Source organism: Nyctereutes procyonoides, unplaced genomic scaffold, assembly GCF_905146905.1.
Source record: "Nyctereutes procyonoides isolate TBG_1078 unplaced genomic scaffold, NYPRO_anot_genome, whole genome shotgun sequence".
In the NCBI taxonomy this organism is placed as follows: domain Eukaryota; kingdom Metazoa; phylum Chordata; class Mammalia; order Carnivora; family Canidae; genus Nyctereutes; species Nyctereutes procyonoides.
Window position 1 is genome coordinate 15,467,602 of NW_026575020.1, and position 19,102 is coordinate 15,486,703.

General features: G+C 37.5%; 1 protein-coding gene across 2 annotated transcripts in view; it reads left to right on the forward strand.

The window, feature by feature from the left end:
* PPM1E (protein phosphatase, Mg2+/Mn2+ dependent 1E) overlaps positions 1–19,102 on the forward strand; it is a 207,737-nt gene that overhangs the window by 181,088 nt on the left and 7,547 nt on the right. For both annotated transcript variants that reach the window (XM_055317368.1, XM_055317376.1), the window contains exons 2-6: positions 4,180–4,298; positions 11,242–11,441; positions 15,467–15,655; positions 18,010–18,153; positions 18,386–18,479. In XM_055317368.1, coding sequence (XP_055173343.1) covers positions 4,180–4,298; positions 11,242–11,441; positions 15,467–15,655; positions 18,010–18,153; positions 18,386–18,479 — 746 coding nt within the window. The remainder of the gene's footprint in view (positions 1–4,179; positions 4,299–11,241; positions 11,442–15,466; positions 15,656–18,009; positions 18,154–18,385; positions 18,480–19,102) is intronic.

Here is a 19,102-nt window from a genome sequence, read left to right on the forward strand (position 1 = left end):
CCCAACATACTTTCTACCCTCACTGCCCAGTTGATAACCTAACCCAATGGCTTTCAAAGTGTGGTCCCTAGATCAGCAGGATGAACCTCATCTGGGAACTTGTTAGAAATGAAAATTCTCAAGTCCTACTTCAGACCTACTGAGTCAAAAACTCTGGGGATGGAACCCAGCAATGTGTGTTTTAATAAGCCTTGAAAAGCGATTCTGATGACTGCAAAAGTTTAAGAACTACTGATCTAGGGATGCCTGGGTGGCTCAGCAGTTTGGTGCCTGCCTTCAGCCCAGGGCATGATCCTGGGGTTCCGGGATCGAGTCCTGTATCGGGCTCCCTGCATGGAGCCTGCTTCTCCCTCTGCCTGTGTCTCTGCCTGTCTCTCTGTCTCTCATGAATAAATTAAAAAAAAAAAAACTACTGATCTAACCCCATACTTCACTGAGAAGCCATTCTCTAGAATGTAAGCTCCAGAGACAGAGGTTATTTTTGTTTTTGCTTTAAGTATAGTTGACATACCATGTTAGTTTCAGATAAACCACACAGTGAGTCAACAATTATACATTATGAAATGCTCACCATATATATAGTAACCATCTGTCACTTTACAAATTTATTACAGTATTATTATTTTTTTTAATTTTTTTTTTTTTATGATAGTCACACAGAGAGAGAAAGAGAGGCAGAGACACAGGCAGAGGGAGAAGCAGGCTCCATGCACCGGGAGCCCGATGTGGGATTCGATCCCGGGTCTCCAGGATCGTGCCCTAGGCCAAAGGCAGGCGCTAAACCGCTGCACCACCCAGGGATCCCTTATTACAGTATTATTGATTGTATTGCCTATGCTGTACTTTTTCATCCCCATGGCTTATTTTATAACTGGGAGTTTGTACCTCTTAATCACCTTCACCTATTTTCACCTCCCTCTCCACTGGCAACTACTAGTTTGTTCTTTGTATTTTTGAGTCTATTTCTGTTGTTTGTTCATTTGTTTTTTGGATTCCACGTATAAGTGAAATTATATGGTCCTTTTTCTGACTTACTTGACATAGGTTCATCCAAGTTATCATGAATGGCAAGATTTCATTCTTTTTTAAAGCTAATATTCCATTGTATATAAACCACATCTTTATCCATTTATCTGTGGATGGACATTAGATTGTTTCCTTATCTTGGCTGTCATAAACAGTGCTGCAACAAACATAAAAGTGCACATATCCTTTTGAATTAGTGTTTTTGTTTTCTTTGGGTAAATACCCAGAGGTGAAATTACTAGGTTGTATGCTATCTCTATTTTAATTTTTTGAGGAACCTCCATGCTGTATTCTGTAGTGGCTGCACCAATTTACATTCTCATCAACAGTGTATGAGGGTTCCAAAGGCAGGAGTTTTTGTCTTTTTTGGTCATTTATATCCTAAGTACCAGAACAGGGCCTGGAACACTGTAACTCAATAGGTTATTGTTGACTCAAAACTTTAGATGGGAACTCTCTCTCTTATTTTCCTACTAGGAAATCTAGAAATCTATTTGCATCTGTACCTATTTTCTTCCTTTCCCAACTGGTGAAATGTGCCTCATGCTATCAAAGGTCAGCAATTTCCACATATGGATTGGATATCATCTCTTGCCTTCTCAGGAACTTTTCTCCTTTGGTCATCCCGTCTCCTTCATTATCTATCAATCTTTCTCTACTAGATTATTTCATTTAGTATACAGTCAGATTCTACACCATTCTAAAATAAGAACTGTCCCTGTCCTCAAATGCCCTTTCAGTTACTGCCCATTTCTGTGTCTGCCACACCTCCTTGCCTCCCACTTACCCATTCTAATCTTACTTTCATCTCCTCTATTCAATGGTTTAAACATCTTTATTGAGATATAATTCACATAGCATAAAAGTTACCCCTTTAAAAGTATACAATTCATTGCTTTTAGTACATTTATAATTGTTTAACCATCACTGCAATCCAAGATTTAGAAGATTTTCATCACTCCAAAAAGCAGCCTCCTACCCATCAACAGTTACTCTCTATTCACCTCACCCCTCTGCCCTAGGCTACTGCTGCTGTACTCTAGGTTTCTTAGATTTGCCTATTCTGGACTTTTATATAAATGGAATCAAAGAGTATGTGGTCTTTTGTAACTGACTTCTATATCACCATAATGTTTTCAAGATTTATCCATATTGTAGCATATATCAATACTTTACTCCTTTTATGGCTGAATAATATTCCATTGCATGAATACATTGCCTTTTATTTATCCATAATCAGTTTATGGACAGTTGGTTGTTTCTACTTTTTGGCTATTATGAATAATGCTGCTATGAACATTCAGGTACACATTTTTGTGTCAATGTATGCTTTCAATTTCTCTTGGATATATACCTATAAGTGGAATTGCTGGGCTATATAATAACTTCACCATTTTACGGAACTGCCAAAGCAGCTGTACCAGCTACCAGAAATATTGTTGTGGTCTGTTTTAGAAAAACAACCTGCCATGTCTGTTCTGGCCACACAGGTCACATCCTTCACACGTGCAAAATATACTCACTCCCCCACCCCACCCCATAAAGTCTCCCAAAGTTCCATCCCTTAATGGCATCAGGCTCAGGTCAGAGCTTTAGGAACTCAGTGAGGTCAGGTGCAGGTGAGATTCCTTGGGTACAATTTCTTGATGAAAGCTGCTTGATGTAAAACATGGTGACTAAAGAAGCAAACTATCTACACCTTTCCCATAACTCCCCAACATACAATGGTGAGGCATGAGATAACTTTCCTATTTTGAAAGGGTTTGGAAAATATAGGCAATTCTCTTTTTATAATTTCTTCCTATGTATTCTTTTTTCCATAGTTTTAAATATCATCCATACATTCATGACTTCCAAATTTTCTAACCTCTCTGAGCTCCACAGTAGAGTATCTAATAACTTTCACTTCTTGATACCTTCACTAGGATATTTCACAGATACTTCCAATTTAATATGCTAAAATTAATTCTTGTCTTCTTTTTTACCCTTTGCCTCCACAAACTTGTTCTTTTCTTGGTTTCTCAATCTAGGTGAATGATGCCACCATTCACCTAGTTGCTCAAAGCAAAACCCAGGACTCAGCCTTAACTTGCTTCTCTCATCTCTATATAGTAATAATCAGTAAGTTCTGTATTTTCTTTCTCTAGAATATTCTTACTTTTTCTTCAGTCTCACCTGGTTTACAACAAACTCTTTATTGACCACCCTCCTTCATTCTTGCTCTTTTTTTATTTCCTTTGGCACAGCAAAGTCATATTTTAATTCATGTCTGGTTATGGCATGCTCTTGCTCAGAATATATATATATATATAATATATTTATACATATATATACATATATACACACACATATCACATACATATATATATTTATATATTTGAGGTAGAGCTAGAAAGAGGGAACATGAGTGGGAGGAGGGGCAGAAAGAGAGGGAGAAGCAGACTCCCCACTGAGAAGGGAGCCCGACATAGGGCTCCATCCCAGGACCCTGGGATCATGACCTGAGCCACCCATGTGCCCCTCTTGCTCAGAATCGTCAAGGACTTCCCACTGCACTTTGTGTTAGATCCAAATTCCCTTCCATGATGTAAAAGGTACATATAACTGACTATTGCCTCTGACCTTATTCTCTGCCATCTTTCTTCCTTATCCACTATACTTCATCTTTTCTGGGCTTTTATCAGTTCCTCACACATACCAAGCTCTCAGAAAGGATCTTTACACATGCTGTTTTCTCTGTCTGGAATAATGTCTCCCAACTTCCCACCCCCACAGAACCAAATCTTCTTATCCTTCAAGATATGGATTCCTGACCCTTCTAAGTAGATACCCCCCTCTGTTATTCTTTCACTTTATCCTGTTTGTTTCTTTTATAAAACTTATCCCAATTTTAAATTGTATCCTGTTTGTTTACTTATTTATTGTCTTTCTCCTTAGCTAGATTATAGCCTTATTGGGTCAGAAGCCATGTTTGTGTTATTCCTCAGTGTGAACCCAGTCACAAGGCAGAGTGCATAGCATATACTACGCACTCAATAAATATGTGTTGAATAGTGTTTAAAAATTTTTTTTTTGGAGACAGATATGTTAATAATTAGTAATGTTAAATTTATTACTTCCTAATTCTTACTGAAGTAGCCCTTTTTCTTTCAGTAATTGCCCTTCCTTTCTGGCTGCTGCTTTAGCCAGAGCCACATCAGATGAAGTCCTTCAGAGTGATCTTTCTGCACATTATATCCCAAAGGAAACAGATGGCACAGAAGGGACTGTGGGTGAGTACCTTTCTACATTATTTGTTTAAAAATGTTAAAATCTTCTCATGTGTAGTAATCCACAGAAAGTGTATACACAATATAAAGCCTAATTATGTTTACCCACTTACTGATTTTGTAGTGGTAGTAAGAGAAAAAAGAAAAAAATGCAAAAAAAAAAGTATATATATGTATATTTCAAACTATCAATAAAAGGAGGGATAAAGGAAAACATACAGGTATATTTTAAAAACGTGATAATAACTGGAGCAAGAGATTATCGTAACAGAATATTACCATAGATAATGCCTAGAAAAGTGGAAAGAGTAAAGTGAGAAGTGTGGAGACACAACAGAAAAGATGAGTGAGGGAAGAGTTTGAGCAAGGCCTATTTAAAATATGTAGCTTACCTATAAGAATCCAAGTAAAAAATGATATAAAAATTCAAGAAATCAGTTGTAACAAAACTTCTCATTAATTATATTAAATTTTATTCTACCAATATATAAGTAGAGTTCTCCATAACAACTATGTAAATGTGATTTAATTGCATGATCACTGTGTATCTTTTTTCTAGGCAAATTATTTATTAATGAAGGCATATTGATTAACATATTAGGCTTTTAAAAAACATATTAGGCTTATACATATTTGACAGGCTCTGAAGAAATACCAATTTTTGTAAAAATTAGGAATTACAACTCAACTTACAAAATTATTAAGGAATTTTAATATTTCACTTTGTTCTATTTTAAGCATTTGCCTTTAAACATGGTGCATAAAGAACAAAGCCTATATTAATGAATCAGAGTAGCTAGATCCCAGAGAACTTGAAGCAGATATAAAAGTAAACATTTCTGTTATTCCTTTATCTCTCTAGATCATTTCTGACAGAAAATTGGCAAGAAAGGAATTCCTCCTTTTGTTTTTACTGAGAGTAATTGATTCACTTGGAACCAAATTGTTCCAGAGTCAACTTGGATGGAATTCCTGCTACACAGCACTGGTCTTTCCTCTGGTACTGATGCATGAAGTCAAAGCCTTGTAATGAAAAGATGAGGGATATTGAATTCTGCTTCATTGCAGCCTGGGTGGCGGCTGACTCAGCTCCAGCTCAGTACAGTGACATTAACGACTAATGAGTAATTTACAGCTGCGAGGGGGCGGATTGCTACTTGGGACAATTTTCTCTTTTTCACACCGTTTTTATTTTATTTTTCCATTTCAAGCAGCAATTATTTATATACTGATGTTCTACAATCCCTGCAGAAGGAGAATACTTAACGTAGCAAGACTGAAGTGTTGCCCTGCATGCCTGTTTTGGAAGCATTTTCTGAACCTCCATAAGATAGCAGACTGAAATGAAGGGGTTTTTGTCTTTTGGTGGTATCACTGGTCCTTCTGATTTTGTATTTTTTCAAGAGATTACCTAGTAGTGTCTCCTTGCCAAGGCTGTGATTCAGAAAGATCTATTGTAATTCTAACTATTTGCAAATTCTTAATCTATTTAACCCAAGTCACTCAGTATGAATGCCCTGAGGAGAATCTCTACAGGGTATATTGTGTTTATCCATACATCAGAGTGTAAAATGAGCTTACAGAATAAGGCCTGCTGTCATTGGCTTAAAGGCACTTAGGTCCCCACTGAAATGCCTTTGTGTCTCCTCTTAGTTGTTTCCAAAAACAGACTTAAAAAAAAATAAAAAAAAATCATTAACCTAAAGCTCTTTCCATGTTTCTGTCATCTCTACCAGAATGTTTGCTAAACGACCTTGTGTATCTGTTGTTACACATTTAGTTTGGCAGATATAACTCCTGTCCAGACAACCTAAAATAAATTTGAAATATCCCAGTGTAAAAAAAAAAAAAAAAAAGAAAAGAAATATCCCAGTGTAAAAATTAAAAAGAAGGGGAAAATTAACACTAACACTGAAGAAATTATGAAAGCTCTGTGTATATAAATGAATCTGAAAACCTGGGTGTTTTCTAGCAAAATACAAATTAATAAGCTTTACCTAAGAAGAAGAGATTAAGATTGTCAAGGAGCTATTTTCTAAAAAGAACAAAAAATAGGTGATTCTACAGGGGGACATTTTCAAATGAGCAAAGACAATTCCAATGTTTTGTAAAATGGAATTCTCCAATAGCATAAGGAAGGACATTTGCAAAGCATAACACTGATACCAAAACTTGTCTGAAACAAAAGTAAAAAAGGAAATGAGATATCAGTCTTAGTAGTCAATGTAAAAAATCTTAAGTAAAATATTTGTATATTGAGTACAACAGTTCATCCATTCATTCATTTATTGAGGATCTGCCAGTGCTTAGCACTATGCTGAGGAGACCATGAACAAAACAAAAATTATAGGAAGTCTGTTAGGATATTTTATATATTAATAGGTCAAAAGAAAAACACCAGAATCTCAAAAGATGCCCAAAGAAGCATCTGATAAAATTCAATTATCCATTCCTAACTTTATTTAAGAAAAAAAATTTTTTTAAGATTTCATCTATCTATTAGAGAGAGAGCGCACAAGCAGAAGGAGTGACAGGCAGAGGGGAGAGGGAGAAGCAGGCTCCCTTCTGAGATGTAGGGCTCAATTCTAGGACCCTGAGATCATGATCTGAGCTTAAGGTAGACGCTTAACTGACTGAGCCACCCAGGCACCCCTCCATTCATAATTTTAAAAATATACTTAATAAAGTAGAACTATATGATACATCATGGACTATGTAGGACAAAATTTGGCTCAGACCAAAATCTAGCATTTACGCATAATACATACTTAAGAATTTTTTTTGGTTACAAGTGACCATGAACACAACTCAAACTGCTTCAGCAAAACAGAATAGATTGGCTACGCTTCAACATATGGGCTACACAGCTAGATTCAAGGCTTCATATGATTCTTCCCAACCTGGCATTTCTCCACATCTCAGCTGTATTCTTCTTTTTTCTTTCCTTCTTTCCTTCCCTCCCTCCTTCCTTCCTCCTTTCCTTTTCTTTTCCCTTTCCTTTCTTCTTTTTCTTTCTCTTCTTTCTTTCATAGGCTCCACATCCAATATGGGGCTTGGACCCATGGTGCTCTACCAACTGAGCCAGCCAGGCACCCCACTTTAATTTTGATTTTATCCTCAGGCTCCATGTGGTGGCAAGATGATTGCTAGAAGTGCCAGGTCTTTTTTTTTTTTTTTAATTTTTTATTTATTTATGATAGTCACAGAGAGAGAGGCAGAGACATAGGCAGAGGGAGAAGCAGGCTCCATGCACCGGGAGCCGGATGTGGGATTCGATCCCGGGTCTCCAGGATCGCGCCCTGGGCCAAAGGCAGGCGCCAAACCGCTGCAGAAGCGCCAGGTCTTTCATCTGCCCAGGTTCATTCAAATCAAGCAGGAAAGTAGCAGTAACTTTACTCAGTTGCTCTTACATAAATTACAGGATTCACTCTAACCAGCCCAACTTGGGTTATTTCCAATTCCTGAGCCAATCACTATGGCCAGAAGAATGTGTATCTAATCAGCTGGAAATGAATGTTTTTCTACTCTCAGTTCATGTGCATCTAGGGGTAAAACCTGGATGCACATGAACTGAGAGCAGAGAAGGAAATGTCTCTGGGAGAAAGAGGAATGTTTGTGAAGTAGCCAATAACACAGTAAAGCAAAGTTCTGACTCAAAATAGGAAATAAAGTAAAATAACTGAAATAAATTTTTTAAGAAATATGAAGATCTTGGGGCACCTGGCTGACTCAGTTGTAGGAGCCTGTAACTCTTTATCTCTGGGTTGTGATTTAGAGCCCCACATTGGGAGTAGAGATTACTTAAAAAAAAAAAAAGATTGTAGATCCCATATTAAAACCTTGTTGAGTAACATAAAGAGGATTTCAATTAAGGAAACAATACAGCCTATTCCCGGATCAGACTCGATATGCAAAAGACATCAATTTTTTTTGCAAATTACCCTATAAATTCAAGGTGACCCCAAATGCAGTGGCAACAGATTTCTCCCCTCAAACTTGACAAAATAATTAGAAAAATCATCGAGAATAATAAACATGTCAAACTACTAAATGACATCTTTTAAAATTATATTAGGTAGGATGACGAATCCTCCTGATACAAAAACATGTTATAAAGTTATAGTAATTCTAAAATAATGGCACCACTGTGGAAATAGATGGAGAGATCAGTAAAGCAGAATAGACATTCAAAAAACATAATTTTTTAGTAACTTAATATAACCTTGCGTATTCATTTATTTAATAAGCATCTAATGAGTCCCTGTTACCTGCTAGGTACTGTACTATGACTAATCAAGTACAAATAAGACACAATCTGCATCTGCAGTATTATTTGGGAAATGTAGATCATGGATGTCAGAGTCAGATAGACCTGTGATAGAAAATTGTTTTACTTGTTTGTGTAATGTTCCAGAAACAGAGGATATAACCAACACTTAAGAAATGTTATCTATTGTTACAAAATGTAGCAAGAGCTATATAGTAAATGGTGTAATGGGAACATCAGGGAAGAAGGAACTGGGAGAGGATAGGAACAGATCTACTGGTTTACAAAATATTAGAGGAAGCTGGTATTGCCCACCTCCCCTAAACAATGTAATCTAACCAGTGCTGCCCAATAGCATGATGATGGAAATGTTTTTTACTTGCATTGTCCAGTGTGGTAGCCAGCAGCCATATGTACTTACTGAGCATTTGAAATATAGCCAATGTGACCCAAAAACTGACTTTTAGTTAAATGGCCATATTTAATTAGTAAGCAGCCTTACTGGATGGTGCAAATCTATATAATAAGAATAATATACAAGCCAAAGAATGATATAATGGTTTCTATTATTTGGGAACCTGGGAACTATCCTGATAGTATGTTATTTGTTTCATCCCACTCCATTCTCACTCCATGTTTCCAAATTCACTTACTGTTTTGCAATCTACTGTTGTGAGTCAAACTCACACCTATGCTGCTGCAAAGACCAGATGTGTTGGAGTGATACAAATAGGTAATTGCTGGCAGAAAGAGATAGTCTCTGGCAACTGGTACTTAAAATATATATATATATTGGAGTTTGTCAAAACACTGGCTAGTCTATCAGCTTCAGTTCCTCTCTAAGCCGTATAGCCATATATATCAGGCTGTACTTGTTCTCTGAATTTTCTTTCTTTTTCAAACATACCCTTATTTTCAGTTATATAAAAACATCAAGGGGCGACACAGTCAAAAAACATTGTTTACCACCCTGTACTATGTTAATGAGGGGGAAAAAGGCAATGCAAATCTTGAGATAAGATTTCTGAATATAGTCATTGTTGAAAGGATTTTGAATAAGAAAACAGGTAAATGTACTTGCAGATTAAAGTAAGGCAGGGAAAGGAATAGAAAAATGGAGCCTGAGTTCCTAGGCCATGCTAGTACACAGTCTCTCTCCTGTGGGATCTGTGTTCTAGATCAGAGGAGTCACGTGCAACCATTGCCCATCTGGTACACATTTTCTCAGGCTGTCAAGCTATATCCGATTTATTTATTTATTTTTTTAAATCTTTTTTTTTTTTTTTTAATTTATGATAGTCACAGAGAGAGAGAGAGAGGCAGAGACACAGGCAGAGGGAGAAGCAGGCTCCATGCAGGGAGCTGATGTGGGACTTGATCCCGGGTCTCCAGGATCGCGCCCTGGGCCAAAGGCAGGCGCCAAACCACTGCGCCACCCAGGGATCCCGCTATATCCGATTTAGTAAAGTAAGAAATAATTTTTGAAGAATTCTAAATGTTTTTACCTGAGATGTAGGAATCTCCAAAGTACTGGCTTGAGGAAACTTAATTTCCCCTTAGTTATTTAATAACTGCAGCATGAATAGAGGACAACTGGAGCTGGGATCATGTGAGATACAATCTCTTCAGTACTATTCTATATTGCCTAAAATGTTTACACATCTATCTGTCCATTGAGGGATGCAAATCAGCCTCCAAAGTCAGGTTATCTACTCCACTTGACAGGTCAAGTAATAGACTTAACAGTCTAGTGTGAAGAATCCTCACGTTGCCATCTCTGCTATGGGTTATATACACAGAGTTTAAAAACTTTTTTCCTTATAGACATTTTTTTAAGATTTTATTTATTTATTCATGAGACACAGAGAGAGATTGAGGCAGAGACACAGGCAGAGGGAGAAGCAGGCTCCATGCAGGGAATCTGATGTGGGACTCCATCCTGGGAGTCCAGGATCAAGCTCTGGGCGGAAGGCAGGCGCTAAACCGCTGAGTCACCCGGGGATCCCCCTCCTTATAGACTTTTAAAACTTTTACCTCATTTAATTTTTTAGCTAAACTATTTAAGCTATTGCCAAAAACTTTAATTAAAAAATTCATCAAATAAGAAAAATGTATAATTCCAAATTATGATCAGTTATAGGAGAGAAGTTAAGGAACTGGAGGGAGGTAAAAGGAAGAGGTCAGGAAAAAAAGACAAAGACAAATAAATGGTAATCAAAGTAAACTCTCATTCCTGTGGTTGGTAAATAGATGATGTTTTCATGGGCATTTCATATTCCAATCAGCTGGATAACTACTGTTCATATTTCAATCATTCTTCTACGCATGGGGAGCTTGGCTCTCCAGATAATAACTGTGGCAACCAACCAAAAGGGAACTAACCAGTGCTTTGAACTTGATAGCAGTGGCCAGAGCACTTTGAGGGTTGGAAGAAATCCAGTCTAGGAATAGATCCAATCTTGATCAGAGGTTTTCTCCTCATAAGAATATCATAGTGGCAGCTGCTGGCTGATGATTTTCTACTAGATTGGTTGTCATTTTTTCTCTTCAGAAGCAACATTTCATTTTTCTTGAGGAATTTCTTCTATTAAGGAGGTGACGAAGGTGACCTACTTCTGTCTTTACCAAGTGGGCAAGTGAAAAGCAGCTTTACATTGGGAGTGTCTGTGTTTCTTTCAGAGATTGAGACAATGAAATTGGCCCGTTCGGTCTTCAGCAAACTACACGAGATTTGCTGCAGCTGGGTGAAAGACTTCCCTCTCCGCAGGAGACCCCAGCTTTATTATGAGACATCAATCCATGCCATCAAAAACATGCGCAGGAAAATGGAAGACAAACATGTCTGCATTCCTGACTTTAATATGCTCTTCAATCTTGAGGTAAAGGGCCCTTCTCAACAATCAATGAAATTTTAAAAACAAAACAAACACCTTCATGGTCCTATTTTTCTAAAAGGAGAACTGCTAATATAGTATCTCTGATGGGTCGGAGTAGGATGAAAGGCAGAGTGGCACAAATTTGCTTGTATTAGACAGCAGAAACAAAACTGTTTTATGTTATTTTGGTTTGTTTATTTTTAAGTAAGCTTTATGCTCAATGTGGGGCTTGAACTCATACCCCAAAATGAAGAGTCACATGCTCTACCGACTGAGCCAGTGAGGCACCCAATTTTATATTATTTGAATAGGTAATGCATTCACATGGTTCAGAATTCAAAAACAAAAATCTCTCTCTTGTCTCTCAGATGCTCAATTCCCCTCCATGAAGACAAGGGAAGTTACCAATTTTTTGGTGGGATAAACTTCCAGAGCTATTCTATAAACATACAAATGTGAAAGAAAACTGCTATATCTCAATAAAGCTGTTTAAAAGGAAACTACAGTAAAATCAGATGATGTTTATTAAGTTCCCACATTACTATGTTGATGAAGCAACATAAAAGGGTGAATTTGAAACCGAGACCGTTTTCTGATTTCCTGTGATTTCCTTTTCTAAATCTTGGTTTCTGAGATGGGAAAGTAGATGGGAATTACATTTCATGAATCTCTGTGACTGACAAATTGGATCATATGAGCTTTGTCAGCTTAATAACCATTTTCTTGTTATCTTCCTCTTCTTTTCCTATTAAATATGTTAGTGCCAATAGAGGTAAGTTTCCTCTGCCTGTCACTTGCAGAGGAAGTGACACTTCTCTTTTCTTCACTCAAGTTCGTAACTTAAAAATTACCACGTAGTAATTTATACAAAGCACAATATTTCCTTTATTTAGCAGCTAAATTTAAATTTTAGCTGTCAAGGTCTGATGAGCAGTGATAGTAGGTTGGTAATTGGTGCTTATGTTACAAAGATAGATCAGCTTTGTTTCCAGATATCTTTAGAATATTTGAATATCCTTGTTTCCAAATGTTACCATGCCCATGCAAATGTAACCTTAAATATTTACTTTTTTAAAAGATTTTATTTATTCATGAGACACCCAGAGAGAGAGAGAGAGGCAGAGACACAGGCAGAGAGAGAAGCAGGCTCCCTGTGGGGAACCTGATGCAGGACTAGATCCGAGGACCCTGGGATCACGCCCTGAGCTGAAGGCAGACGCCCAACCACTGAGCCACCCAGGGGTTCCTTAAATATTAACTTTAATGTGATAAATGATCCTTCTATCATTACACCCACTTGAAGATTATACTCAGGTCTGACGGCATTGTTGCTATTTGTTGATCTGGTTGGTTTTCAATTTTGCCTCAAAATCAGCCCAAAAGCCTAACTCAGAAAGGAACACTTTGCTATAGAGAAATGTTTTTTTTTTTTAATAAAGATTTTATTTATTCATGAGAGACACAGAGAGAGAGAGAGAGAGAGGCAGAGACACAGGCAGAGAGAGAAGCAGGCTCCATGCAGGGAGCTGATGTGGGACTTGATCCCAGGACTCCAGGACCACGTCCTGGGCCAAAGGCAGACGCTCAACCGCTGAGCCATCCAGGGCCCCCCTAGAGAAATGTTTTTGAAGGCAGTTTGGCAACACATGCATAGAACCTTGTATATTTTCACTACCTTTGATCTGGTAATTTCACTTTTAATTTTATAAGGACACAAATACAGGAAATTCTTACATTTATGTTTTGTTTGACATAAATGTCTTACACATGACATTTTCAGTAATAAACTAGAAATGATCAAGGTCATATATAGGGAGTAACTATGATATGTGCATGAGATGTATAGCACATATCCATTTCAAGTGTCTTTCATTAATACTTAATGACAGGGGAAATACTAATGATATGATAAATGACAAAAAGCAGGATATAAAATTTTATGTATAGTATCCTAATTGTATCCAAAAAATTTATATAGAAGAAAGACTGGTTATCTGTGAATGGTGGGATAATATAGATTTCTTTCTTTATGCTTCTTTATTAGTCCAAATAAATAATACATCATCTTTATAACAGGGAAAAATATATTTTTTGAAAAATAGTTTTTAAATTTAAAATGGTATACTAATTTTAAGAGATCCAGTTGGGTCTCTTCTATTTCTTTAGATGCTATTTTGTTTAAGAATCTCCCTGCCAATCTCACATTGTTTAAAGATATACTCTAATGGCCTCAAAAAGGCTATTGTCCCCTCCCTCTTTGTGATGATCCCACATCAGCTCACTCATCATTTAACGACTGCTTGGATATGCTATTTCTTCAATTTTACTCTTATCTTCCCAACTGAGTTGTTTAAAAATGAGTACTGCTTTAGTATGGGTAGAAAGTCTATAGTCCGGACATTTTTTTCAAGATAGTTCTGTTTAATCAGTTAATTTTCAGTGGCATTATAGATGGTATTATTAAACTAACTAGTTGTAATGTCTGTATTAGGTATTGATTTCATAATATTTAGGTGTTTTTACTCTATGGACATTTAAGTTTGGTACTTTTGTAAATGTAGTATGCCCTTTAAAAATAATTTTCTTCTTTCTTTTAAACATTTTGAGAGAGAGAGAGAGAGGAATAGAGGAAGAAGGACAAGCAGACACTGTGCAGAGTGCAGAGCCTAACACAGAGCTCAATCTCAAGACCCTGAGCTGAATCAATAGTCAAGACACTTAACCAACTGAGCCACCCAGGTTCCCCTAAAAAGAATTTTTTCAAAACACAGATATACCTGTGGTTTTAATATTTCTTCCAAATCCCCATGAGATAGCAACTCATCTCTACCTAACAGATGAGAAAATAAGCACGAGAAAATAATATGATTTACTTTGTATATTAGATTTCCTTTAAATGATGGGGGTTGGACTCATCTGAGCTCCTAGAGCCTAATATTAAGTCAAAGCTTGCACATGAAAATGATTATTACTGTCTAAGCGGAGCCAAAGAGGACTCAAGTGAGAGTTCAGTCAGTTCAGCTCTCTACTAAGAGAGCTAGATCTGAGATGTAAACACTGGAGTTGAAGATAAAGAAGCAAACTACTTATTGGCTTAAATGTAGTATTATGATTATAGGCTTCCTTTGTTAAGAAAAAGCATTGCTTTAGATGAAGTTCCTCTGGCAGTTGCCTTAGTGCCTCAAGCAGTGGATGGGCCAGGAAGTGTGAAGCTAAATCTTGGTTAGGGGACAAGGCAAAATTGGTTACAGGGCATTTGTACATCTGATGTGGTTTAAGTCTGGCTAACCAGTCTTAGAGACTCTTGTTATTTATGGGAAGTATTCAATAGGACTATGATTTATGAAGATGTTATAGTTTATTTTTTTAAGATTTTACTTATGAGAGAGAGAGAGAGAGAGAGAGAGAGAGAGACACGCAGAAGAAGCAGGCTCCATGTAGGGAGCCTGATGTGGGACTCAATCCTGGGACTCCAGGATCACACCCTGGGCCGAAGGCAGGCGTCAAACCGCTGAGCCACCCAGGGATCCCCTGATATTATAGAAGTATATGTATGCTTTCATTATCTCTGTATTTTAAACAACTTAATTGGCCTTGTACTTGCTGAAAGCCAATTATTTCCTATTGTTCTCAATTTCTAATTATATTAGAATACTTTCATTTTGAAAAAAAAAAATACTCAATCCAGAACAGCTTTTGCTCAGTTCCTCCTTATACTTTCTCTTTCCTCCTCCTTCCCACAACTTGTAACAGCAGTTTTGAAGCAACTGCATGTGGGCGGTTTCCATGGTACATGACAACTTTCACTGAGAGGGCATTTCAGCCTGAGCTAATTGGCCAAGATGTGTTCCGTGTTCTGTGTGTAAATACAGATGCCCTAATAGTGCAGGTATTTTAGCAGTCGATCAGGCATATCAAAAAAGAGAAACATTTAGTCTTACTGTCTAGGTGACAAATGTTGCAGAGGAGAATGGGATTGTTGATTTGAGTCATGCTGTACCTAACTTCCCTGTGTCTTCTACTGACAGGACCAAGAAGAACAAGCTTACTTTGCAGTGTTTGATGGCCATGGGGGAGTGGATGCTGCTATTTATGCCTCCATTCACCTGCATGTTAATTTAGTACGCCAGGAGATGTTCCCCCATGATCCTGCTGAGGCTCTGTGCCGAGCTTTCCGGGTCACTGATGAACGGTTTGTGCAGAAAGCAGCAAGGGAGGTATGCCATTTTCTCATACTTCCAGCCTTGAATGCACTAGCTGAGCTCAACTAGGCCTGCAGTTCAAGGGCTATTTTGGGTTTTTTCTTTTGGGGCAGGCATTAAAGTTCTTTCCACCTGTATTTTTGACCCACATTATTGGATTCTGCTGTAGTTCTAATTCTCTCATCGGGGTTGTAATAGGGTGATATGATGTACTACAGAGAAACTCCTATAATTTTCTAGAAAGCTGGATTTAGCAGGTGAGTTTCATCTGTTATTTACCAGTGCCTGTCAGCTTCACACTAGGACCAAGCAGACTTTTGCTGACAAGATCTGGATACCGTAATTAAAACAATGGACGAAAAAGGAAACAGAAGCTGGATTACTCCCATACATTTGGTTCTAAATGGGTTGGCAGTGCTTTACTGTGTAATTCTTGAGGGAAAATTTGCTTGGAGAGAGCAAATCCTTAGATGATTCTTGAACGGATTTTCTCTTACAGGAAAAAAAGTCAGAGCTCATGTCCTAATTTCTTAAGGTTAAACAGACCTAAGGTTTTTCCTCCAAATGAATGATAGGGGCTCTATATTAAGATCTAAAAGTAAAAATCAAAAAATAAATGAAAAAATTTTAATCTAATTATCATTCTGGGCATTGGTATATGAATACAGTACTCTATATTCATTTCTAACTGGGGGCCAATAGCAAGATAATAGTTTTTAATTTTTAAAAGTAATTACAGAATTATTATACATATAAAAAATAAGACTCCTGCCCTATGAATGAAACATTAACTGTTTTTAGAAAAGGACTTGGAAAGAGTAGGGTCATCATTTACTCCATTTCTTTGATCTGTTACGCTACACATCAATAGTGGTATTTGGATCAATGAAACAATAATTCAGAACTATTTGGTATTAAACAAGGAAAACGTTCTGTATTTCCCAACCTATACCCCAGTTTAGATTACTATGTGAATCCAACAACAGTGACCACTAGGGTCTACATATAGAGGTGGGGCTAGAAAACAAAATACAGTTGTCGACATCAGAACATCCCAGAGTCTCAAGGGCTGGCACTGCTCAGGTCTGCCTACCTTGGAGCTACTGGCTGTCATCACCTTGGCTGAGGACAAGACCTGGCCCCTGAGAGGTGATCTGTAATCACCAACGTGAAACTAAGAGAATCACTTTGTTCTCTTTTTCTGTTCTGTCCTTTTTCCTCTGTGTCCTCAAAATTGTTTTTTTTTTCCTTCTGATCCTGTTCACCTCATTTGCTTTGCCAGTGATCCTAGTGTCTCTCAGTCTTGCCAATAGTTCTTTTGAATAATTTAGGTTTGTCTCAGCAGTTACTTTTCTCCTTCTCGTGCTTCCTTCCATGTGCTGCTAACTGCTGGAAAGAAAGTAGCTATTCCTGTTGCTGAAGCAGCCTTACCTCCTGTTCTCTCCAGGGCACATGCACTGAAGTGTCTTTATCATGTGTTCCAGGGGGCTGAGTCTTTGAACATTCTGTGTGGGAAGACATTTTATTGGTGGGTGAGGATTTGTAACAAACTTTCCCTATATAGGGAAAATGAGAAGTTGTTTTCCTCATTGGATACAAGGGGCCTTTTACCACCCTTGACGCATTGGTTCTAATTTAGGCCAAGTCCTTGGTAACAGAAAGTCATGCTTATTTAGTGGTGACTCATGTCAAATGGAGATGTCATTTTCATGTAGTAGTATCAGGAGCATTAAGTACACTGGTACTGAGCTATTGCAGTGAAATTTCAAGCTCTTCTTTATGCAGTGTTCCAAAAGCAGAGGCCCCTAAAATGATTGCAGGTTTGTTTGTTGTTTTTTAAAGTATAAGCAACTTAGCATGCCAGGGAATATATGTTATCTCTTGGTTCCTATCTTAATATTTAGAGTATGGGAGCATTTGTTTGTACCAATCAGATACTTTGTTGGGACCCTCCCCCTGCACATACTGTATAGGTCAATAACAAAACAGAGACCAGCATATGGAAACCTTTAAGGGTTGCTGTAGTGGATTGAGCCCTGGACTGGGAGGAAGAAGAATTTCAGTTGTTTTGTGTACTAATGAGTTACCCGCTCTTGAAAAGGTCACATAACCTGCCATAGTTTTCATACCTGTACATAAAATGAAAAATCATCCTGCCTTGCATATCATAGATAAAATCAATGTGTGTGCACATACATTCATGCACATAAAAATGCACTGAGAAACAGGAATTGCTGTTTATTGTGAAATCAAGTTATTAATAGCCTAGCCCCCAACTAAAAGTTTGTGTTAACTATAAATTGCTTCTCAGTGAGAATCTGAAGTCTATTTATTTTTACTGACTCTAGTTTTATTTAAATTACTTTCAGAGTTTAAGATGTGGGACTACAGGAGTGGTGACTTTCATCAGAGGGAACATGCTTCATGTGGCCTGGGTTGGGGATTCCCAGGTCATGCTTGTGAGAAAAGGTCAAGCTGTTGAGCTAATGAAGCCGCACAAACCGGACAGGGAGGTAAGTGTGCTCTGTTCTGGGAGGGCACATGCCAGAGGCAGGTTTCTAGCTTAAGATTTACTTGCTTATTATGACTACCACCATTATCGGAGCAACATGCCCATCTTAGAGAGGAGTAATAAAGAGAACCTTTCCAGGAAGCTGATGAGTATTTTATCTGTTGTTTACTGTTAAGGTAGATAAGTACATCCTGAATCCAATATTTGCTTCTTTCTATTGCATTGCTCTTTAGGATGAAAAGCAGCGAATTGAGGCTCTTGGAGGTTGTGTAGTCTGGTTTGGTGCCTGGAGGGTGAATGGAAGTCTGTCGGTCTCCAGAGCTATTGGTAGGAAAAACCGATTCCTTTTTGTTTCTCCAAACTGTCCTCTTCTAGCTCATTGTCTCATATTAATTCTCCTACAATAAGGGAACCTGAAACGGTGATATATATTATCAGAGTGATTATTATTGTTTAAAGTAACAATTAGATAATGCCTTTTAATTAACCTATTCATTTATATAAATTCCATTATTGAAAGGGAATATTAAGAAATGTAGAACTTAGTATAGTTTTTTTTTTTTTTTTAATGGAAGCCTTTTGTCTTTGGGACATAAATCTGCTTAAAACTACAGTGATCCTCATTTCATTACAATTTGGGTCATATTTAGCTTAACTCAGTATCTCCAAGAGAATGGAAGGCTTCCCTCCCTATATTTTACCTTGCATATATCTTTATTTTCACTGAATTATAAAAGGACATAAACATTGTATTTTTTAGATGAAAACAATTTTTTTGTGTGTGGAATATAGTGATTTGCCAGATAACCCTAGGGCTTCAAAGAATCTGTCTCCCTGGGAACCTTAATTCTTCAAGAGAAGGAAAGTCACTGAAACGGTCTAAAACTTAGAGAGTAAACAGCTAAAACTGATTGGACAAAATGCAAGGATGTAAGTTCAAAGACAGTCCT